A 21,924-nucleotide genomic window follows, 5' to 3' on the forward strand; every position below is an offset into this window, starting at 1 on the left:
AATGAGCTAATATAACCTGCAATAGGGCCATGTCAGATTGTTACTGTCATTTGATACCTCTAACTGGAATTTGGTGATTCAATTTTGGTCAAAGTCTTGTGTAAAGTCACTGATATATGAAAACGCCCTCAGTCACAACTTCGGATTGGGGCAGGGACTGCTGCAGCAGCAACAGCAACAACAGCAGAAGCAGCAACAACAGCAGCAACAACAACACTGTTACTTCCAGCATGTTTAATTCTGTCTTTACAGCATGTCGGCATATTCTACAGAGATTCACAATCGAACTTTTTCCGCACAGGGCACACATGAACCAACCACCTTCAGTCATACGGCAGTAACATGCATTAAGAAACCTCACCTTAAATAATACAATTGAGAGTTGACCTTAAAAATGATAAACCTACTGCTCCATAACCTCTCTTCACTTCCATTCATAAAAATACCAAAAACAATGTATAAACCCTGGTTGAGCAATGACTTTCTTGACCTGGTAGAAAAGGGGTTTACATGTACCCATGTGAGAATCAAACTCATGTTAAGCAAGGTAAGTGAATGCACTCACCACTGGACTATAAAAGCTCTGGAAATCCTGAAATTTCATTTGGAAATTTTGATAAGCTGATAACCATGAAGAATACCTGCTAACAGCATTCTTTCTAATCAGTGACGACATCTACCTACTGATAGGGAAAAACTGAATGGAACAAAGAACCTGCTGAATTTGTTTACCAACATGTTACACTTCTCTTACGACTGAGAAAAATTACTCGCACACTTTACATCACACTCAAACATTAACATATAATGAGTATTTGACAACTTTCACCACACTAATTGAAAAACACACCTTTGTAATCTTTCACCAAATTCAACTCTTGAAAATGAATCCAATCCAAAATAGTTATGTCAACAGCACTTGATGATAGTCTGCATGCACTGATGCAGTCGATTCCTCAAACTACCCTCAACTAGGCTACATGTGTAGTTTGTGCATGTGTACATGTGTACATGAGTTAGCACTAATAACGTAATACAGTGAAAAACACAAGTAGAACTTTGAGAAACGAAATATAGATCTGTATAACTGTGTAGAGTTTTAAATGTACAAAATTATGTTAAAAAATAGAGAGGTTCACATTAAAATTGGATACATGATTCATCAATACATACCAAATATTCTCGTGAGAAGACAAAACAGATATTGTACAATAACTTGTATTCTTTCAGTCTGAAAAAAAGCACTTTGTACAGCAATGCTTGTGTTAAATCACTCTTAATTAACCCATACAAGGTCAAACCAAGTTCATTTCTTGTTTAATGGATGTAAAATCTGTAAAAAGAAAAGCCCAAAAAACAAATCTTTGTGATCAACATGGTAACCTCAGACTCCACAAGCTTAGAGCTCTACCAATTACTGACAACAATCTGCGGCAAATTAAGTATGTAGTTTAAGTTGTAATTCTATGGAATGTGTCTCTTTGCAATCAGACCTGGCAGGCTCAATTTGATCAATGTTATTTTCATACCAGAAAACAAGAAACGAAACTGGTTTGTCCTAAATATTGTTCAAAATGCATTAGTCATTTCCACATCATAATATCAAACTCTGTTTTAAGTGTTTATCACCAAGTTTTAACAACACCTGACTCTTGTTACATACATGTAAACCTTTCTTGCATGACTGAGACAGTTTAACGCATGACTGGCATGGCAGTGGCTGAGCCCTTCTGGACGCCAGCGTCGTCAGACTTCCACAGCTGTGTGATGGTCTTCACCTGAGTGTAGAACTGGATGCCCTGTAACAACACAAGCACATGGGTTGTTGCTCTTTGAGTGGGTGAGTTTTATGCCACACTAAGCAATATTCTAGCAATATGGCAGCGGTCTGTAAGTAATCAACTCTGGAACAGAGAATCTGGTAGTTGCCTCTTACGACAAGCATGGGTTACTAAAGATGAATTCAAACTGGGATCTTCATGGGTTAACGTGAGTTTGTACATACTGCAGTTGTATCACACAATGTTACCTTACTGTGTTGGATTTTAAATTTTCACATTGAATGTTAGTGAGCCTGACCCTTGGACCACTTGGTTGATGCTTCTCAAGAGGCAAACAGGACAGGTCACATTGCTGACTTGGTTGATGCTCTTCATGAGATAACCAGTGAAGGTCAGGTTGCAGACATGGTCGATGCTTGTCAGGAGGCAACCAATATAGGTCAGGTTGCTGACATGGACGATGCTTGTCAAGACACAACCAGTGGAGGTCAGGTTGCCAACACGGTCAATGCTTATCATGAGGGAACCAGTGGGAATTCAGATTACTGACTTGGTCAATGCTTGTCAAGAGGCGACCAGTGGAGGTCAGGTTGACATTTGGTCGATACTTGTCAGAAGGTGACCAGAGGAGGTCAGGTTGACATTTGGTCGATACTTGTCGTAAGTCGACCAGAGGAGGTCAGGTTTACATTTGGGTGATGCTTGTCACTAGGCGACCAGAGGAAGTCAGGTTGATATTTGGGTGATGCTTGTTATAAGGTGACCAGAGGAAGTCAGGTTGACATTTGGTCGATGCTTGTCATAAGGCGACCAGTGGAGGTCAGGTTGACATTTGGGTGATGCTTGTTATAAGGCGACCAGTGGAAGTCAGGTAGTCATTTGGTTGATGCATGTCATAAGGCGACCAGAGGAGGTCAGGTTGACATTTGGTTGATACTTGTCATAAGCCGACCAGAGGAGGTCAGGTTGACATTTGGTTGATGCATGTCATAAGGCGACCAGTGGAGGTCAGGTTGACATTTGGGTGATGCTTGTTATAAGGCGACCAGTGGAAGTCAGGTTGACATTTGGTTGATGCATGTCATAAGGCGACCAGTGGAGGTCAGGTTGACATTTGGGTGATGCTTGTCATAAGGCGACCAGTGGAGGTCAGGTTGACATTTGGTTGATGCATGTCATAAGGCGACCAGTGGAGGTCAGGTTGACATTTGCTTGTTATCTTATCCAATCTGTGTGGACTAACACAGTTTGAATAGTTCTGTTTACAACATCAAAAAACAAACAAAGCAAGCAACATCTGAGGAGACCAAAAACAACACGGTTAAAAGATACTTGCTGCTACAGTGAAACAGATGAAATGACCGGAGGATCATGGGAGTCCGATACCCAGTATATCCAATATAAAAGGACAAGTGTACCTGCTTGCCGTAAAAGTTGGTATCACCACGGAAGGAGCCTCGAGATCCCGTGAAGGAGAACATTGGGAGAGGGACAGGAATGGGGACGTTGATGCCAACCTGGAAACAAATCAAAGAGATTAAATAATGCCTGCTTCACATCACTCTGACCAACATCTGACTTCTGTCATGGCGGTTATCTTAGTATAGGACAGCCAAAGGTGACATATACTGAACACCAAAAGAAAGGCTACTGTTCTTTTTTGGGGATAAAAGTTGATAAACGGAAGACATAAACATGAATGCATACTTTTATGAGATACCATTTTTTCGGAACTTGTGTTTCTCTTGCTGTTTGGTATAGATCTTTGTCCCTGACCTGTATGTACATGGTGGCACAAACTGCTGAAAACAACATCCTAAGCACACCTAGGGCACGACTCAGCACCAGGTTGTAGCTGATATGAGCGAATTAAAACATTTGCTTCAACAACATCTGAGAATGAGAAAGGTTTTATACTGCTTTTAGCAATATTCCAGCTATATCACAGAAAGGAACACCAATGCGAAGAAGTGAATCCCCGTTTTCAGCGTAATGACTGGACACTCATGTACCCAACTGCCCATTACATCTGGCACCACCATATGAGTACAATGACACTAACCATGACACCATGACACCATGACAAACTATGAGGAAATCTAAATGATATAGCTGAAGGAATATGACTGTTAAAAAGTACCTGTCCAACGTCAGACTCCATGGTATACTTCCTGGCAGTGGCGCCACTATTGGTAAAGATTGCAGTGCCATTTCCATATGGGTTGGCGTTGACCAGTTCGATGGCCTCATCCAGTGTGTCCACCTCCATGCTGACCAGCACTGGTCCAAATATCTCCTCTGTGTAACACTTCATGTTGGGCTGGAAAGATAGATTGTTACATGGTCTAAGATGAGCAGCAATGGTTGGGTGTGCATGTGAGTTGAGTTTTACCATGCAATCAGCAATATTCCAGCTATATGGTGGCGGTTTGTAAATAATCAAGTCTGGACCAGACAACCCAGTGATCAACAGCATGAAGATCGATCTACACAAGTAGGATATGATGACTTGTAAACCAAGTCAGCAAGTCTGACCACCTGATGCCTTTAGTTGCCTCTTAGCATGGGTTACTGAAGTTCAATTCTAGTTCAGATTTTCACAGGTCTCATGGGATGGCAGGTGAAATGGGGCTTTTTGTGGTGAATGTGTGTGTGATGATGTGAACACGGGTGTGTGGGAATGTGTCTGAGTGTGTCATACTTGTTCATGAGCATGTGTGCGTGTCATGCATGAATATTAGCGTGTGTCATGTGTATGCTTGAGAGCAAGTGTATGAATGTGTGAGTGCGTGCAAGGTCTGTGAGAGATAGAGTTTGTGTGAGAGTGAGCGCGAGTGTGTTTCTTTTCATGTAAGTGCCATTTCCTATCTTTCAGTATAACACACACTTGATCAAACCCCAACTTTTCATTCTCCTTGCCGATGCTCTGTCCTTAAGTAAGTAAAGTTCTACCATGCTTTTCAAAATATTCCAGCAATATCACAGAAATGGACTTCGCACATTGTAATAAATTGAACTCGAGTCTTCAGCATGCAAGCTAAAAAACCCAATGTTCTCTTCAGAATACTATTTTTCTGGTGCTTTGTCACTGTCTTAGAATGAACTGACACTTTTCACCAAAATGATATTTTCTCACCTTCACATTGTTTAGGATAGTTGGTCCGACAAAGTTTCCCTTTTCGTACCCCTTGACTTGAATATTCCGACCATCGAGTAGAAGATCAGCACCTTCTTTCACACCAGATTCCACAAGGTCAATGACACGTTTCTTGGCTTCAGGGGAGATAAGTGGGCCCAAGTCTGCTCCAGGTTCATGGCCTATGATTAAAAAAAGAAATGGCTATGAGTATCATAAACCATCAACAACACCATAAAAATATTCCCTCCTCTCTCCTCATTCTGTCCCCTACCCCACCTCTCACTCCCATGGTCTACCCTCCTTTCCTCTTCCATGGCCTGTACTCCCTCCCATATCTCTCTCTCTCTGTGTCTCTCCTCATTATGACCCTCCCTTGCTCTTATATTTTCTTCCATGGCCAGCCCTCCCTCTCTCTTCCGTGGCCTGCACTCACTCTCTCTTCCGTGGCCTGCCCTCCCTCTCTCTTAATTTGGCCTGCCCTCCCTCTCTCTTCCATGGCCTGCCCTCCCTCTCGCTTCAATGGCCTGCCCCCTTCTCTCCTTGTCCTCTCCCACCTTCTCTCAAGCTGCTACCTCTATATCTACAAGTTACAACCTTACCGGCATTGACCTTGAGTTTCTTGGCCCTCTCAACCAGTTCTGGGATCCACTCTCTAGCCTCCCCGACAAACACAGCAGTTGACAGCGCCATGCACCTCTGTCCTGCTGCCCCGAATGCAGCACCTACAAGCTGTACACAACACATCAGGGTCACTGACCATTCACAATCACTGAACAATTCCAGATGTTTACTACTCAGGCCTTTATTCAACCCTCGACTTTTATTCCATGGCAAACATGTTTTCAATGAATTGAAATAAAATTCAAGAGCTTTCCAAATTATTGATACATGTCCAATATGTCATGTTGTCAAGATCCAGCTGACAAATTTGCAATACATTTAGCCTTAGTTAAAGAAGGAAGTAGGTCTAGGGAGAATTACAGCCAGAATACTAATGCAGTAAACTCGCTGGATCTCGAACTTCTGAATCTCGAATCTTCTACATATCTCAAACTTAATCTCCAGTCTCAGCTCTTCCTATATATTTATCATTATTTTTGTATTTATATCTCGAATTTCGAGACACACATACACTTGATATCTCAAACGTGAAAATTAGTCCCAAGATCACTAAATCATATAAATTTTGTATCTCAGTCTCGAACTGCACTCACCATAATGAACATTTTGCAGACATATTCAATGCATTGTCAACAAACAATAAGTTGTAAAAATAATCGCTCTTACATGGTTAAATAACACTGAGGATTAGTTTAACTATTGAGTTTACCATGTCACTGCCACTTTATTTTGACAATCATGTTTGAGGATACGATGCATAAGCTGTTAACCAGTTTCATTCGCCACGCATGGGTACATCAAAAAGTTGAACCGCTTAACATACAGATTTGGTAAATTGCCAATTTGTTGACAATCAACTTTTGGGCTAAACCTGTGACAGATTTTATCCATAATGCAAAGTTATCAGTATACAACTCTTGCTGCCACTAGGCACACTGAGTTTATTGTAGCTCTCTCAATGTATACAATGTATTTTAATCTTGAACTTGTCTTGATGGTCCCTTGGGGTTCGAGATCCAGGGAGTTTGCAGTATTTCATGTTTGCAGTGTCAAGTGTTTGAAATGTCCAAACTGGTAGCAATGCCACGGCATGTTGTGCAGCACTAACGCAGGAAAAACGGCACAAATTCAATCTAGCAGATAAGGCTCTTTTGTTTCCACACCCATACTTTAAAATGGACTAACCACCCAATTACAAGATAATGGTGTGCAACTCACCTGCGTCAGTGTGCTGTCCTTGTTGGCGTCAGGCATGACGACTCCATGGTTCTTGGCTCCCTGGAAACACAATATCCGTGAGTGAAGGCCATGCAATGTCACACTCACAGAGCTCCAGATAATTTTTTAAGCTATTGGCTATTTACTCCCATGTCTGTTTATGTATGAGTAATTGCCTTTTATTGAGGAGTAAGTAGTATTTTGTATACTCCCACTAACTAAAAGAACTGAGTACTTTTACACAGTGTTTCTTATCCTTATTGGGTAATTAACTAAATATAATATATATAATATAACACACACGCACATGCACACGCACACGCACGCACGCGCACGCGCACACGCACGCACACACACACACACCTCTCAATAGGCTAAAAGTTTTAGCAATTGTCATATTGCCTAATAGATGGTAGCCATTTCTAAATACTGAACATGGAAGTCATGTGACTATGAGAGTAAACCACGAACAGTGGCTAAGGCTAAATAATAGTGTACGTATATACGCCTACTATTAGTTTGAGCGCCACGAATCATGCGCACACCAGTTTAGTTAGTTGAGTAAAATATGCGAGGTATTACAGGCTTATTGGGTTGTAAGTGATTCTTTGTTGTTGTTTGTACTTCCAGGTTTGTAATTAATTGAGTAAATGTGATTTTTATTGAGTAAAATATGCAAATACGCGTCTTATCTGGAGCTCTGCAGTCAACCATGTTTATGATTCATCTAAATTACCAATGAAGTCTGGATCAATCAAACCAGTGACTAATAACAACTGACACACACATGAAAATGAGATCCATCAGTCTACTTGGTGACAAGCAAAGTTCAGGAAGGGACGTCCAGTTATGTTCATATTTTGCAGGTTGTTGTTTTCTCTTATATTGGCTTCAGTCTCTGATCTCACATGAAAGTTGCAATAACAAAAGGTGTTGTCCCATAGCATCTAGCATTTGACAGTAATATTAGTTCTCATTCGAGTGTAGTTACCATGTTAGACTGCACCCGTTTGCCATTCTTTGATCCTCGCTCGTAGATGTACTGGCCCTGTTGAAACATTATATGTCATACAGTAATGAATGTCAAGGGTGAGGTGCTTGAATTTCATATAACATGGTATCAGTAAATAAGCCTGGACAACCCAGTGATCAACTGCATGAGCATCGATCAACCCATTTGGGATATAATGTTAAGTGTTAACCTTACAGTCACCTCTTACGACAAGCATGGGGTGCTGGAAAAATTCTAATGCGGATCTTCACACATAAAAAAAGCATCGCTTAATACCTATTTGAGCAATACATCATTAAAGCCTAGAGCAGGACAATGAAGGCAAACATGACACAAGGCAAATCATGGATTCAAACTTACAAGCATTGGCCTCTTGTACTAGAAATGGGGATGTCAGCATCAGATTGAAAATACTGAACCAATGAAGTTTACATGTATGTAGTCTGACCAAAATGGTAACATCCATGTTACGTACGGACAATCTACAATTCTAATACATATAATTACTCAAGGAATTGTAGTTCCTTGTGATGTAACCTTATAAGCATTTACTCCTGAACTGGATGAGTAACAGGTTTGAATTGGGCTGTAAATCATTATAGGTAAACACATCACAAACATACAAAGAAGTTATCAGAAATGGTCGGTGGAAACATTGGTGGAAGGACGAGAGTCTCGTGCCTGCCAGATTCACTTACAGCTTGGTCAGATCCAACAAAGGAGATGGCCTTGATGTCAGGATGGTCACAGATGAAGTTCACAGCTGGAACAAGATGAAACACAGGATAGATTGACCAGGTATACTCCATTAAACTGGGCATCAGAGGGGGTTAGACGTCAGATGTAAGGGTCCAGCTATTTCTGATTTTGTTTCAAAAAGGGAAGCAGGTATTTGATGCTTATGACTTTAATAAAACCCACAAACTTGGAATTCTGGCTTGCAGTGTTGGCCAACAGGGACACAAGCGTGGGGTACTGACAACCTATTCTCATGCAAACAGGGAACTACATGTTGTACTTCAGCATACATAATAAGTACAGTCGTGCCCCGTTTATCCGAACCTCAGATATCCGGAAAACTCGCCTTCCAAATGAAAATTCCTTAAAACGAATTCACAACGATGTAAAATTAATCACCTATCAGGAAATTCGGTTTCCGTAACCGTACGGTCATTTTCACAAACAAAACACTAAATTATGTGCATGTTTTGTCTCGTATATCCGGATAGTTGAGCACCTCCATCTCCAAACACCTACATACTAAGTATTTGATACTTAACAGGAAACTATATGGAGTACTTCAGACACCTCCATCTCTAACCATCTACATACTAAGTATTTGATACTGGCAACCTATTCTGATACAAACAGGGAACTATATGGAGTACTTTGGACACCTCCATCTCTAAACACCTACATACTAGGTATTTGATACTGGCAACCTATTCTGATACAAACAGGGAACTATATGGAGTACTTTGGACACCTCCATCTCTAAACACCTACATACTAGGTATTTGATACTGGCAACCTATTCTGATACAAACAGGGAACTATATGGAGTACTTTGGACACCTCCATCTCTAAACACCTACATACTAAGTATTTGATACTGGCAACCTTTTCTGATACAAACAGGGAACTATATGGAGTACTTCAGACACCTCCATCTCTAAACACCCACAAGACAAGCATGAGGTATTGGGATGTATCCGAGCAGTGAGTACGTACAGTCATGTCGGCCATGGATGACGTTGATGACACCTGGTGGCATCCCAGCCTCCTTCGCCAACTCCACCAACATCATCGTTGCTCCTGGGTCCCGTTCTGATGGCTTAATGATGGAGGTGTTGCCACAGACGGCTGCCATTGGGAACATCTGCAAACAGGATAACAGGATAAACATGGCACAGCACTTGCAATGAGTAAAGTATGGCTTAACAGAGTGGTAAACATATTTCAGTCTCCATATCATGGGGGTAGAAACACAAAACTGCATGGTCCCCTGTTCCTGGCTGCGGCAAGGCACAATAATTTGGTTAAGCTTTTCTGAGGAATCAAATAAAGAAGAAGAAACAAAAAGGGCCAAATTTTAGGCATTTTCTACAACTCACAACAGCAATTCATGAATAGGAGACACATTTGATCAGTAAATGAAATACAGAGAGACATTCAGGTGCATTCAATAAATATGCCTAAAGTTCTTATACCATTATCTTTTTATTGACTTCAAACATATCTGCACACAAACAGTTCCATAATAATTGGATAATGGTGTTTAATTTGTGTTTAATATTTCATGCAAGGGGACACCTTATCTGGAACTGGGCGCCCTGACGAATTGATAGTCAGGGATTTACCTGGAGTCCTGTACTTGAGGGTCGCTGGGACTCATACCCTTACTTTCCAGGGGGCCTGAACTACAAAATGGTCGTCACAGACACTTACATATGTATATTATCTTTATTAACAGTATATTGTAATTGTAATTCAGATATTGTCAATGCCATGAGCATCATGATCATAACATTGCTTTAGTAATTAAATTGCAAATAATACCATAACACTGCTAGTAGCTGTCTCGGTGATAGTTACTCGATCAACGTTTTTACAGAACGTATTTGAATTTATTTCAGCGTCCCTGCGGCACGTATATTTCTCTTTGTCCATTGTCATTTTAAGGTGAACAATATAAGACGCAGGAATTTGAGTCTTGTAAAAACCTTGCATGTTACTCCTATCTCCCACCTTGATTCAAAGAGAGACTCACCCACAGTGGAATCATGGCTGGGAAGTTGAAGGGGGTGATACCGGCACACACACCCAGAGGAAGTCTGTATGTCATTGTGTCCATATCTTTAGCAATTCCCTGCAGTGTCTCCCCAAGCTGGAGGCTGGTCACGCTGCAGCAGTGCTCCACCACCTCTGCAACCATGACAACAGGCAATAACATCAGCAGCAACCTTTAAAGGAACACCATCACGGCAAACAATATCAATATTGCATTTCTCTCATTAATAGTATCTATCAGCCCCCAGCGAAGCTACAATACATGTATAATTTATTCCAAAAACAATTATTTATTTGGAATACAATACAAAAATTAAAAAGTTTGAATGAAGTAATGCATTAAATCGCCTCTCTGACCAAACTTATTTCAAGCAAACCAGACCAGTGAAAGTCCCAGGGTAGAATAGGCCTTCAGCAACCCATGCTTGCCATAAAAGGCCACTATGCTTGTCATAAGAGGCAACTAATGGGATTGGGTTGTCAGACTCGCTGTCTTGGCTGACACATGTCATCGGTTCCCAATTCCGCAGATCGATGTTCACGTTGTTGGTCACTGGATTGTTTGGTCCAGACTTGATTATTTACAGACTGCTGCCATATAGCTGCAATATTGCTGAGTGCGGCGTAAAACTAAACTCACTCACTAGGCTGTAGCCTAGCACTACCACAGCATCCCATGATGATGCTAGGTTAGAAGAGGTTCCATGTCACCTACACTGATCAGAGGCGACCAAATGGACTGAGATTCAGACCCTGCCACTTGATTAATTGTGTGCCATAAAGCCCAATGGTCGACTGCTTCATAATATCGATCACTAGATATCCATATTCCATTAGTCACAGGCCACTGTCATACAGCTGGAATAATGCAAAGTGTGCCATTCAACAAACAAAGAAACAAACAAACAAAAGACAGACACTTACGTAGGCCCCGCATGACGTCACCCTCTGCATCAATCAGAGTCTTCCCTTGCTCCTTGGTGATATTGGCAGCAATATTTTTCTGTGAAAATGACATTAAAATCATTCCTAAAACGGAGCATTTATCAACATATCATATCCTTGACAAACATGAATTTCTGTGAAATATTTGCTGACTATCAACAATACTGCAGTTTCATACTACATGCCTACCTGTGACCATTAACAATACTGCAGGTTAATACTACATGCCTGTCTGTGATCATTAACGATACTACAGTTTAATACTACATGCCTATCTGTGACCATTAACAATACTGTAGTTTCATACTACATGCCTGTCTGTGACCATCAACAATACTGTAGTTTCATACTACATGCCTGTCTGTGACCATTAACAACACTGTAGTTTCATACTACATGCCTGTCTGTGACCATAAACAATACTGCAGTTTAATACTACATGCCTATCTGTGACCATTAACAATACTGTAGTTTCATACTACATACCTGTCTGTGACCATTAACAACACTGCAGTTTAATACTACATGCCTATCTGTGACCATTAACAACACTGCAGTGTTAGTACTACATGCCTATCTGTGACCACTAACAACACTACAGTGTTAGTACTACATGCCTATCTGTGACCATTAACAATACTGCAGTTTTATACTACATGCCTATCTGTGACCAATAACAAAACTGCAGTGTTAGCACTACATGCCTATCTGTGACCACTAACAATACTGCAGTTTTATACTACATGCCTATCTGTGACCATTAACAAAACTGCAGTGTTAGCACTACATGCCTATCTGTGACCATGAACAACACTGCAGTGTTAGCACTACATGCCTATCTGTGACCATTAACAACACTGCAGTGTTAGCACTACATGCCTATCTGTGACCACTAACAACACTGCAGTGTTAGTACTACATGCCTATCTGTGACCATTAACAATACTCCAGTTATATACTACATGCCTATCTGTGACCACTAACAACACTGCAGTGTTAGTACTACATGCCTATCTGTGACCATGAACAACACTGCAGTGTTAGCACGACATGCCTATCTGTGACCACTAACAACACTGCAGTGTTAGTACTACATGCCTATCTGTGACCATTAACAACACTGCAGTGTTAGTACTACATGCATATCTGTGACCACTAACAACACTGCAGTGTTAGTACTACATGCCTATCTGTGACCATTAACAATACTGCAGTTATATACTACATGCCTATCTGTGACCACTAACAACACTGCAGTGTTAGTACTACATGCCTATCTGTGACCATTAACAATACTGCAGTTATATACTACATGCCTATCTGTGACCACTAACAACACTGCAGTGTTAGTACTACATGCCTATCTGTGACCATTAACAATACTGCAGTTTTATACTACATGCCTATCTGTGACCAATAACAAAACTGCAGTGTTAGCACTACATGCCTATCTGTGACCAATAACAATACTGCAGTTTTATACTACATGCCTATCTGTGACCACTAACAACACTGCAGTGTTAGCACTACATGCCTATCTGTGACCACTAACAACACTGCAGTGTTAGTACTACATGCCTATCTGTGACCATTAACAATACTGCAGTTATATACTACATGCCTATCTGTGACCACTAACAACACTGCAGTGTTAGTACTACATGCCTATCTGTGACCATTAACAATACTGCAGTTTTATACTACATGCCTATCTGTGACCAATAACAAAACTGCAGTGTTAGCACTACATGCCTATCTGTGACCATTAACAACACTGCAGTGTTAGCACTACATGCCTATCTGTGACCACTAACAACACTACAGTGTTAGTACTACATGCCTATCTGTGACCATTAACAATACTGCAGTTTTATACTACATGCCTATCTGTGACCAATAACAAAACTGCAGTGTTAGTACTACATGCCTATCTGTGACCATTAACAACACTGCAGTGTTAGTACTACATGCCTATCTGTGACCATTAACAATACTGCAGTTTTATACTACATGCCTATCTGTGACCATTAACAACACTGCAGTGTTAGCACTACATGCCTATCTGTGACCATTAACAACACTGCAGTGTTAGCACTACATGCCTATCTGTGACCATTAACAACACTGCAGTGTTAGTACTACATGCCTATCTGTGACCATTAACAATACTGCAGTTTCATACTACATGCCTATCTGTGACCATTAACAACACTGCAGTGTTAGCACTACATGCCTTTCTGTGACTATGAACAATACTACAGTTTTATACTACATGCCTATCTGTGACCATTAACAATAAGGCAGAGTTAATACTACATTATATATAGGAAAGCTTAAAGCCCACAAAATAATTCACTCAGCTGAAATTTGAATTTAGACAGGGGTTTCATCATTAAGATTAAAAAATGATGAACATTTTATCAGGCCATAATCCTGCATGACCATGGAGAACTTCTGGCCCCACTGAAGTTTTACTAACCACGGTCTAGTGGGACAGTGGCTATTTCAGACACTGCTTGTAATGAACATGCAAACTGAGACAAATACAAACTGTTTGGGGGAAAGGAATCCTGTTACATTAATATTTCAATCAATGCAAAAATTTAAACAAATAATTATAACTGCATTTTTTCACATAAGAATTGGCATCACATACTCTATCAACATGCATATTAATTTGTCTCCAAATATTTATGTTCATTTTACCGAGTTACGTATTATCTAGACATGTATTTGCATGGGGCATAAAAAATCAATTTATTAAGATATATGACACCCAAGAGTATTAAAATGGCAGTGCATCAAATTGTGTCATCAACGTCTGAAAAATTTTCCCTATAAAACTCAAATTCATGACCTGGTAACAGCTCATATATCCTTGGCAACAGCTGTTTAGCAAAATAGACTAATATACATGACACTGTATAAAGTTGATACCTGTCACACTACTAGCTGGAATACATAATGAGCATTGGGACTCATACGAATCACTTTCATATTCGGTGAATCTAACTGCATCTCTTCATAAATTGAATCCATTATTTGCGATCGTCTGAATCGAATATTTGCGATGTTTTTTTCACAAATAGTCTGTTGTCTTGAATTTGGATTTATTCATCTGAGTGAGATAAGCAAAATGGCAATTCATATAAGGATACAGACACTCAAATATTGCTTTGACAGCTACAGCTATTTGCACTGATAAATCAAAGCATGGTCAAAGCATGTCAGTGAATTTGTTATTGTTTCTGTGAATGTAATGAACAAGAGTCATCAGAAGATCACGATTCCCACCAGTCCCATCAAATTTAGAAGACCAAAACATCTGACAGTCTAAATAAATAAGTTGGACTGTAACTAACTAAGTTCAAATTGCTTCCATGGATATCATGAAAAATAGTAATGCCAAAAAACTGCAAAATACCAGAAAAAAGCCCACCCTCTTTTTTTTGAGACTGAGTAAATAATTGAAGAGTCATCAGAAGATAATAGATCCCACCTGGTCCCACATATTCAAAAGTACAAATCATCTGACCGTTACTTAAAGTCTGACATGAAGTTCATATCTTTTCAATGGAAATCATCTAAAATATAAATGCTAAAAATCTGTAACGAAAGGCACCACTTTGTAGAAAAATATTGAAAAGTTTATGAGTTGTGCTCCAGAAACGAAACCTACCCCTCCCTTTTGAGACTAATGGTTTCTGTGAAAAAAAAAGCCCAAAATCTGCAATTAGCAAAAGGCACCATGTCAAGATCTGTTTTATATATCTGCCAATTTTAGTTGAATGATACTGAACGGTTCTCCAGTTGTGGAAGTTGGAAATGAAGCCCATCCCACCCTTTTGAGACTAAGTCCAAATTGTTTCCATGGAAACCAAGAAAAATAAAAATGACTGAAATCTGTAAATGGCAAAAGGCACCACTTTCAGCTCTGTTTGATATATCTACCAATTTCTATTGGATGATATTGAACGTTTAATTAGTTATGCTCTGGAAACAAAATGGTTACGGATGGACAGACAAGACAAGGCGTTGACTATATCTTGTCATGACATCTACAACTTACTAAATTATCCTTTATGAGCTGTTGGAACCTAAACATGATCTGTTGTCTTGTGAGGATGGTTGTCTGAGACCAGCTCTTGAATGCTTCTTTGGCCGATGCCACGGCAGCATTCATTTCATCCTGGGTACATTCTGGGACACGCGTGACCACCTCATTGGTCGCCTGAAATATTATTAACAGATGATGTTAAAAGCCCACTGGAATATAGTTAAGTGCATAAGAGAGTTTGATTTTATTCCACTTAAAGCAATATTTCAGCAATATTATGGCATGGATTCCAGGGCCTAGATTTTGAAACTGCTGAGACAGCCATAGATTAATGTTAAGATATGGCACTAACGACAGTCTTAGCGCTAATAGAACTTCAAAAATCAAGGCCCAGAAATGGGTTTGTACCCATTTGGGGAATCAAACCCGGGTCTTCGGCATGACTGACCACCAGGCTACCCCTCCCCTCTCCCAAGAATACAGTTACAAGAGGGGTTAAACAACCACCTTCCCCAAACAGACCAGGCAAGTTAACCAGCTGTTGACACACAAGCTGATGATAAATGATGTATTTCAAAGGTGTCCTCCCACTTCATTTAATTTTTAACCCGTTGGGTATGTAATATTATTAAGGTGACGTTGGCATGTTGATAACTCAGGATTAGGTGAAGTGCGTATGGGAGAGTCTATACATTGTTATCAGAAGGGATTCACCAAACAGGTCGAAGTAAAAAGAATGACAAATCTTGGTGATAAAATGAATGAATATTATTTATACATCAAATATATATTATGTATATTCAGTTGATACAGTAACTTTTAATGAGACATACGTGTATGCATGACATAATCAGTAATAAATAAATACATGTAATATGTGCATATACAATAATGAAATAATGTTTCTTCTTTCTTCTGGATTCATGCTGATGTTCACAATACTGGGCTTGCCTCACTTCCCATTCATTCTCACTTAACATACACTATTTCCTTGTCACGTGACTGTAAATGCAAAAATATCTAACAACTTCACAAAAGCTACATCAGAAATAGAGATACATTTCGTGTTCTGTGTTAATTTACCATTTCCATAATACAATAAAAAAAGATTTTAAAAAATAAAAAAACAAGATCCAGTTACTTTAAGAAAGTAATCGCTCTTCTTTGTTGAAGACACTGAACATTAAATCCATTTGTTGTAATAACTTGTTAAACAATAAATATGTTAGGAAGATACAATGCATGTACAGTACAGATAATGGTCTTTTTTAAGCTAAGATGTAACTTACAAGACCTTATACATAACCTGAGCACATTTATATCATGATAAGGCATATGCAACCTCTCTCCTTTTCCTGTCTCCTATATTCACGCTATATCATTCGTTTAACTTGCATGATCCATAACAATGACTGATGCATTTTATGTTATATATTCTACATTACGGTAGTTTATGTTACATATTCTACATTACGGTAGTTTATGTTACATATTCTACATTACGGTAGTTTATGTTACATATTCTACATTACGGTAGTTTATGTTACATATTCTACATTACGGTAGTTTATGTTACATATTCTACATTACGGTAGTTTATGTTACATATTCTACATTACGGTAGTTTATGTTACATATTCTACATTACGGTAGTTTATGTTACATATTCTACATTACGGTAGTTTATGCTACATATTCTACATTACGGTAGTTTATGCTACATATTCTACATTACGGTAGTTTATGCTACATATTCTACATTACGGTAGTTTATGCTACATATTCTACATTACGGTAGTTTATGTTACATATTCTACATTACGGTAGTTTATGCTACATATTCTACATTACGGTAGTTTATGCTACATATTCTACATTACGGTAGTTTATGTTACATATTCTACATTACGGTAGTTTATGTTACATATTCTACATTACGGTAGTTTATGTTACATATTCTACATTACGGTAGTTTATGTTATATATTCTACATTACGGTAGTTTATGTTATATATTCTACATTACGGTAGTTTATGTTACATATTCTACATTACGGTAGTTTATGTTACATATTCTACATTACGGTAGTTTATGTTATATATTCTACATTACGGTAGTTTATGTTATATATTCTACATTACGGTAGTTTATGTTACATATTCTACATTACGGTAGTTTATGTTATATATTCTACATTACGGTAGTTTATGTTACATATTCTACATTACGGTAGTTTATGTTACATATTCTACATTACGGTAGTTTATGTTATATATTCTACATTACGGTAGTTTATGTTATATATTCTACATTACGGTAGTTTATGTTACATATTCTACATTACGGTAGTTTATGTTACATATTCTACATTACGGTAGTTTATGTTACATATTCTACATTACGGTAGTTTATGTTACAGTTCATCTCAAAGTCACAAGCATGTTGAGCTTGTTAGATGTGAGAATTAATGGAAAATCTAGAGAAGGACACCTCCACTTGGGACCTTAGTCTGCTCTAGTGAGACACCACGGTTCATTGGTTACAGGCATTAGGGGATCTGCACTTTCTGCTAATTAGGTGATGTGGGACCTTAGTCTGCTCTAGTGAGACACCACGGTTCATTGGTTACAGGCATTAGGGGATCTGCACTTTCTGCTAATTAGGTGATGTAGGACCTTAGTCTGCTCTAGTGAGACACCACGGTTCATTGGTTACAGGCATTAGGGGATCTGCACTTTCTGCTAATTAGGTGATGTGGGAGAAGGTTAGGCAGGAAAATTAGGTGATGTGGGTAACAAATACTCCATTTCAAAATGCAAAATGAAAGTGAATTGTATGTAACAAGAAAAGCATTCTACAACATCTTTCATTGCCATTAAACTATCAAACATACTTTGTACATGTCTTTGAGCATTACAACCTTTACTTACCGGATCATGGACATCTATCCATTTATCTGTCTTGGATTCCACCATCTGTCCATCGATGAACATCTTGGTGGTTGGCTGGAAGGAGGCACACTAAGGTCAGGTGAGCTATCTCTTGGAACACGTTTTACAATATTCCATTATTCCAGGTGAGGTGAAATGGGGTTTAAAGCTGTACTTAAGATCATTTCACTCATATGATGACATGCATGCGTGTGTATGTGTGCCTGTTTGTACTAGCCCAAACTTAACCTGTTTTTATAGTGCTACCAGTGAGATACCATTCTGCAGTTAAGCATGAATACCCACTCAGACACATATACTGACTCTGAGCCCACCAGTCCTTGTTGTACCCATTAATCAGGCAGGGACCAACAAGTATGGTATTTTGGAATGATGCGGCCTGGGATTGAATCCTGCAACCTTCCGTTCTCCAGGTGGACGCTCTAACCAGTACACAAAGAAGGCAGTCCAGTACTTGGAGATAAATTAATGCAGACTTTCTGTAGTCAGGAAACAAACTCATATGGCCGAGCATGTATGGTTTCAGCTTTTAGCAAAAATCCAGCAATGTAGCGACAGGGAACACAAGAATTGGGCCTCACACACTGTACCCATGAGGAAGCGGATTCTGGCCTTCAGTCCCCACCTCCCCAAAATCATATGACCGAGCAAGTATGGTTTCAGCTTTTAGCAAAAATCCAGCAAAATAGCGACAGGGAACACAAGAAATGGGCTTCACACACTGTACCCATGAGGAAGCGGATTCTGGCCTTCAGCCCCCACCTCCCCAAAATCATATGACCGAGCAAGTATGGTTTCAGCTTTTAGCAAAAATCCAGCAATATAGCGACAGGGAACACAAGAAATGTGCTTCACACACTGTACCCATGAGGAAGCGGATTCTGGCCTTCAGTCCCCACCTCCCCAAAATCATATGACCGAGCAAGTATGGTTTCAGCTTTTAGCAAAAATCCAGCAATATAGCGACAGGGAACACAAGAAATGTGCTTCACACACTGTACCCATGAGGAAGCGGATTCTGGCCTTCAGCCCCCACCTCCCCAAAATCATATGACCGAGCAAGTATGGTTTCAGCTTTTAGCAAAAATCCAGCAAAATAGCGACAGGGAACACAAGAAATGTGCTTCACACACTGTACCCATGAGGAAGCGGATTCTGGCCTTCAGTCCCCACCTCCCCAAAATCATATGACCGAGCAAGTATGGTTTCAGCTTTTAGCAAAAATCCAGCAATATAGCGACAGGGAACACAAGAAATGGGCTTCACACACTGTACCCATGAGGAAGCGGATTCTGGCCTTCAGCCCCCACCTCCCCAAAATCATATGACCGAGCATGTATGGTTTCAGCTTTTAGCAAAAATCCAGCAATATAGCGACAGGGAACACAAGAAATGGGCTTCACACACTGTACCCATGAGGAAGCGGATTCTGGCCTTCAGTCCCCACCTCCCCAAAATCATATGACCGAGCAAGTATGGTTTCAGCTTTTAGCAAAAATCCAGCAATATAGCGACAGGGAACACAAGAAATGGGCTTCACACACTGTACCCATGAGGAAGCGGATTCTGGCCTTCAGCCCCCACCTCCCCAAAATCATATGACCGAGCATGTATGGTTTCAGCTTTTAGCAAAAATCCAGCAATATAGCGACAGGGAACACAAGAAATGGGCTTCACACACTGTACCCATGAGGAAGCGGATTCTGGCCTTCAGTCCCTAACCTCCCCAAAATCATACGACAAAAGGTAGTAGAATACAATTGTTTTGAAACCAAATCATCATTGACTGACAAAGACTTGATGACCTGAGGGGCATTCATAAAAAAATGTAATTAAGAAATAAAATAATGGCTCTGCATTGGACCTACTGAACTCTTCACCTTATATCTTTTTGTATAAATTGGTTCTTAAATATATCTGTTGATATGTCCATGTCAAAACTTCCATCAGTGAGTGAGTTTAGTTAGCAACATTCCAGCAATATCACAGTGGTGTACACTAGGAATGGGCTTCACACATTGTACCCATGTATAAATGACAAACCCATGACTTAATCGAATGCGTGAAAGCTTTAACCACTGAGCAAGAACACCGTCCCTCGCCAGGTACGACAAAATACAATATCCGCCATGTCCTTTAACACATTTTAAGGACAGATGACAGAATTTTTATTCACTAGTGAAAATGAAATACAGCTGATGTGTCTTTAAATTCTAACTCATTCAAAAAGCCTGTGACCCCCACATTAACTTTTCAGCTGCCTCAAATACTTTACTGAAGGTTCCCTTGAATGAATGCATGATGGTGAGTCTGCAAGTAATGCTTTGTAAATATTTTTGTTTCCTACCGCTGTGGCGTAGCATCTTGAAATGTTTCCTCCACTCAAGATCTGAAATGAACACAAATTCATCTACTCAAAATCACTGTATGCACTATTCAACATTAAGATCATTCAAAATTGATAGTTTGTGTTTTCAAGTTTTAATTCTTTGTTTGGGTTTGGTTGGTTGTTTAATGTCACACTCAGCAGTACACTGGCTACGTGGAAGTGTACTGTAATTATCAAATCTGGACCAAACAATCCAGTGATCAGTAGTATGAACATTAATGCAGTTGGGACACGATGACATGTGTCAACAAAGTCAAATATGACTCAATAGTCTGCAATATCAACCATTGACGGTTACTCTCTTTCTTTTTACTATCTTTCAGTTTACATGTGCTATGGCTAGGTTGAGTGGAAGTTAAAAGCATGCAAGGGTTCAGAAGAAAGTTGTATGTTCTGCACTTTGCAAAATCGCAGCTAAATATTGGACTGCGTTGAAAAATAGTAAAATGAAAATAATGCGAGGATAAGCACTGTGAAATAGGAATAGGCCAAATAGCTATGTAGGTTTAGCCTGTCTTACAGATAGAATCGTTCACGACATGCACGAATGATAAACATGGAAAAGTACAACAACTCTTTCAAAGAATAACAAACTATACAACATTTTCTTCAGTGCATTGATAATCTTTGCTATGGAGAGAATTTAATCACAAATTCATTTCAATGTTTTTACATAAAAACTTGACCTTAGGTCACACACATATACGTGCTGTGTTTTACACTTTTGGGGCGTGACGTATCATTTCGTAAGCACACAAAAAAATGAAACTTGATATTTCACCTTCCCAACATGAAGCAAACGATGAAGTGACGCCATGACAACAACTGCCTTATGACACCTCGAACAGATTTTGCAGCAAGAGGTTCAGCTCGTCAACCAGGTGCGTGTCCTTGACCCTGAGGAGGTATGCCCCTGCGAGGCTTTTTCATTGGTCAAGTAACTATCGTTTCCAACTGGTTACTTTGGAAATTTGCGCTAACGTGTTTACACTCCCATTTTTGTATATGCGAAGACAAGCGA

The 21,924-nt window shown here is 39.6% G+C and overlaps 1 protein-coding gene across 1 annotated transcript; it reads right to left on the reverse strand.

The window, feature by feature from the left end:
- Positions 1-219: 219 nt before the first annotated feature.
- Positions 220-21,849, reverse strand: LOC137295129 (probable methylmalonate-semialdehyde/malonate-semialdehyde dehydrogenase [acylating], mitochondrial). The gene is made up of 15 exons (XM_067826452.1): positions 21,685-21,849; positions 20,862-20,903; positions 18,494-18,568; positions 15,576-15,737; positions 11,486-11,564; positions 10,542-10,696; positions 9,503-9,650; positions 8,470-8,534; positions 7,751-7,807; positions 6,760-6,819; positions 5,520-5,649; positions 4,918-5,099; positions 3,922-4,101; positions 3,200-3,298; positions 220-1,799 (listed from the first exon to the last, which is right to left on the reverse strand). Exons 1-15 carry the CDS (start codon positions 21,718-21,720, stop codon positions 1,695-1,697), a joined length of 1,575 nt encoding a protein of 524 aa, XP_067682553.1. The 5' UTR covers positions 21,721-21,849; the 3' UTR covers positions 220-1,694.
- Between the last annotated feature and the right edge of the window lie 75 nt (positions 21,850-21,924).

Source organism: Haliotis asinina, chromosome 8, assembly GCF_037392515.1.
Source record: "Haliotis asinina isolate JCU_RB_2024 chromosome 8, JCU_Hal_asi_v2, whole genome shotgun sequence".
NCBI lineage: Eukaryota > Metazoa > Mollusca > Gastropoda > Lepetellida > Haliotidae > Haliotis > Haliotis asinina.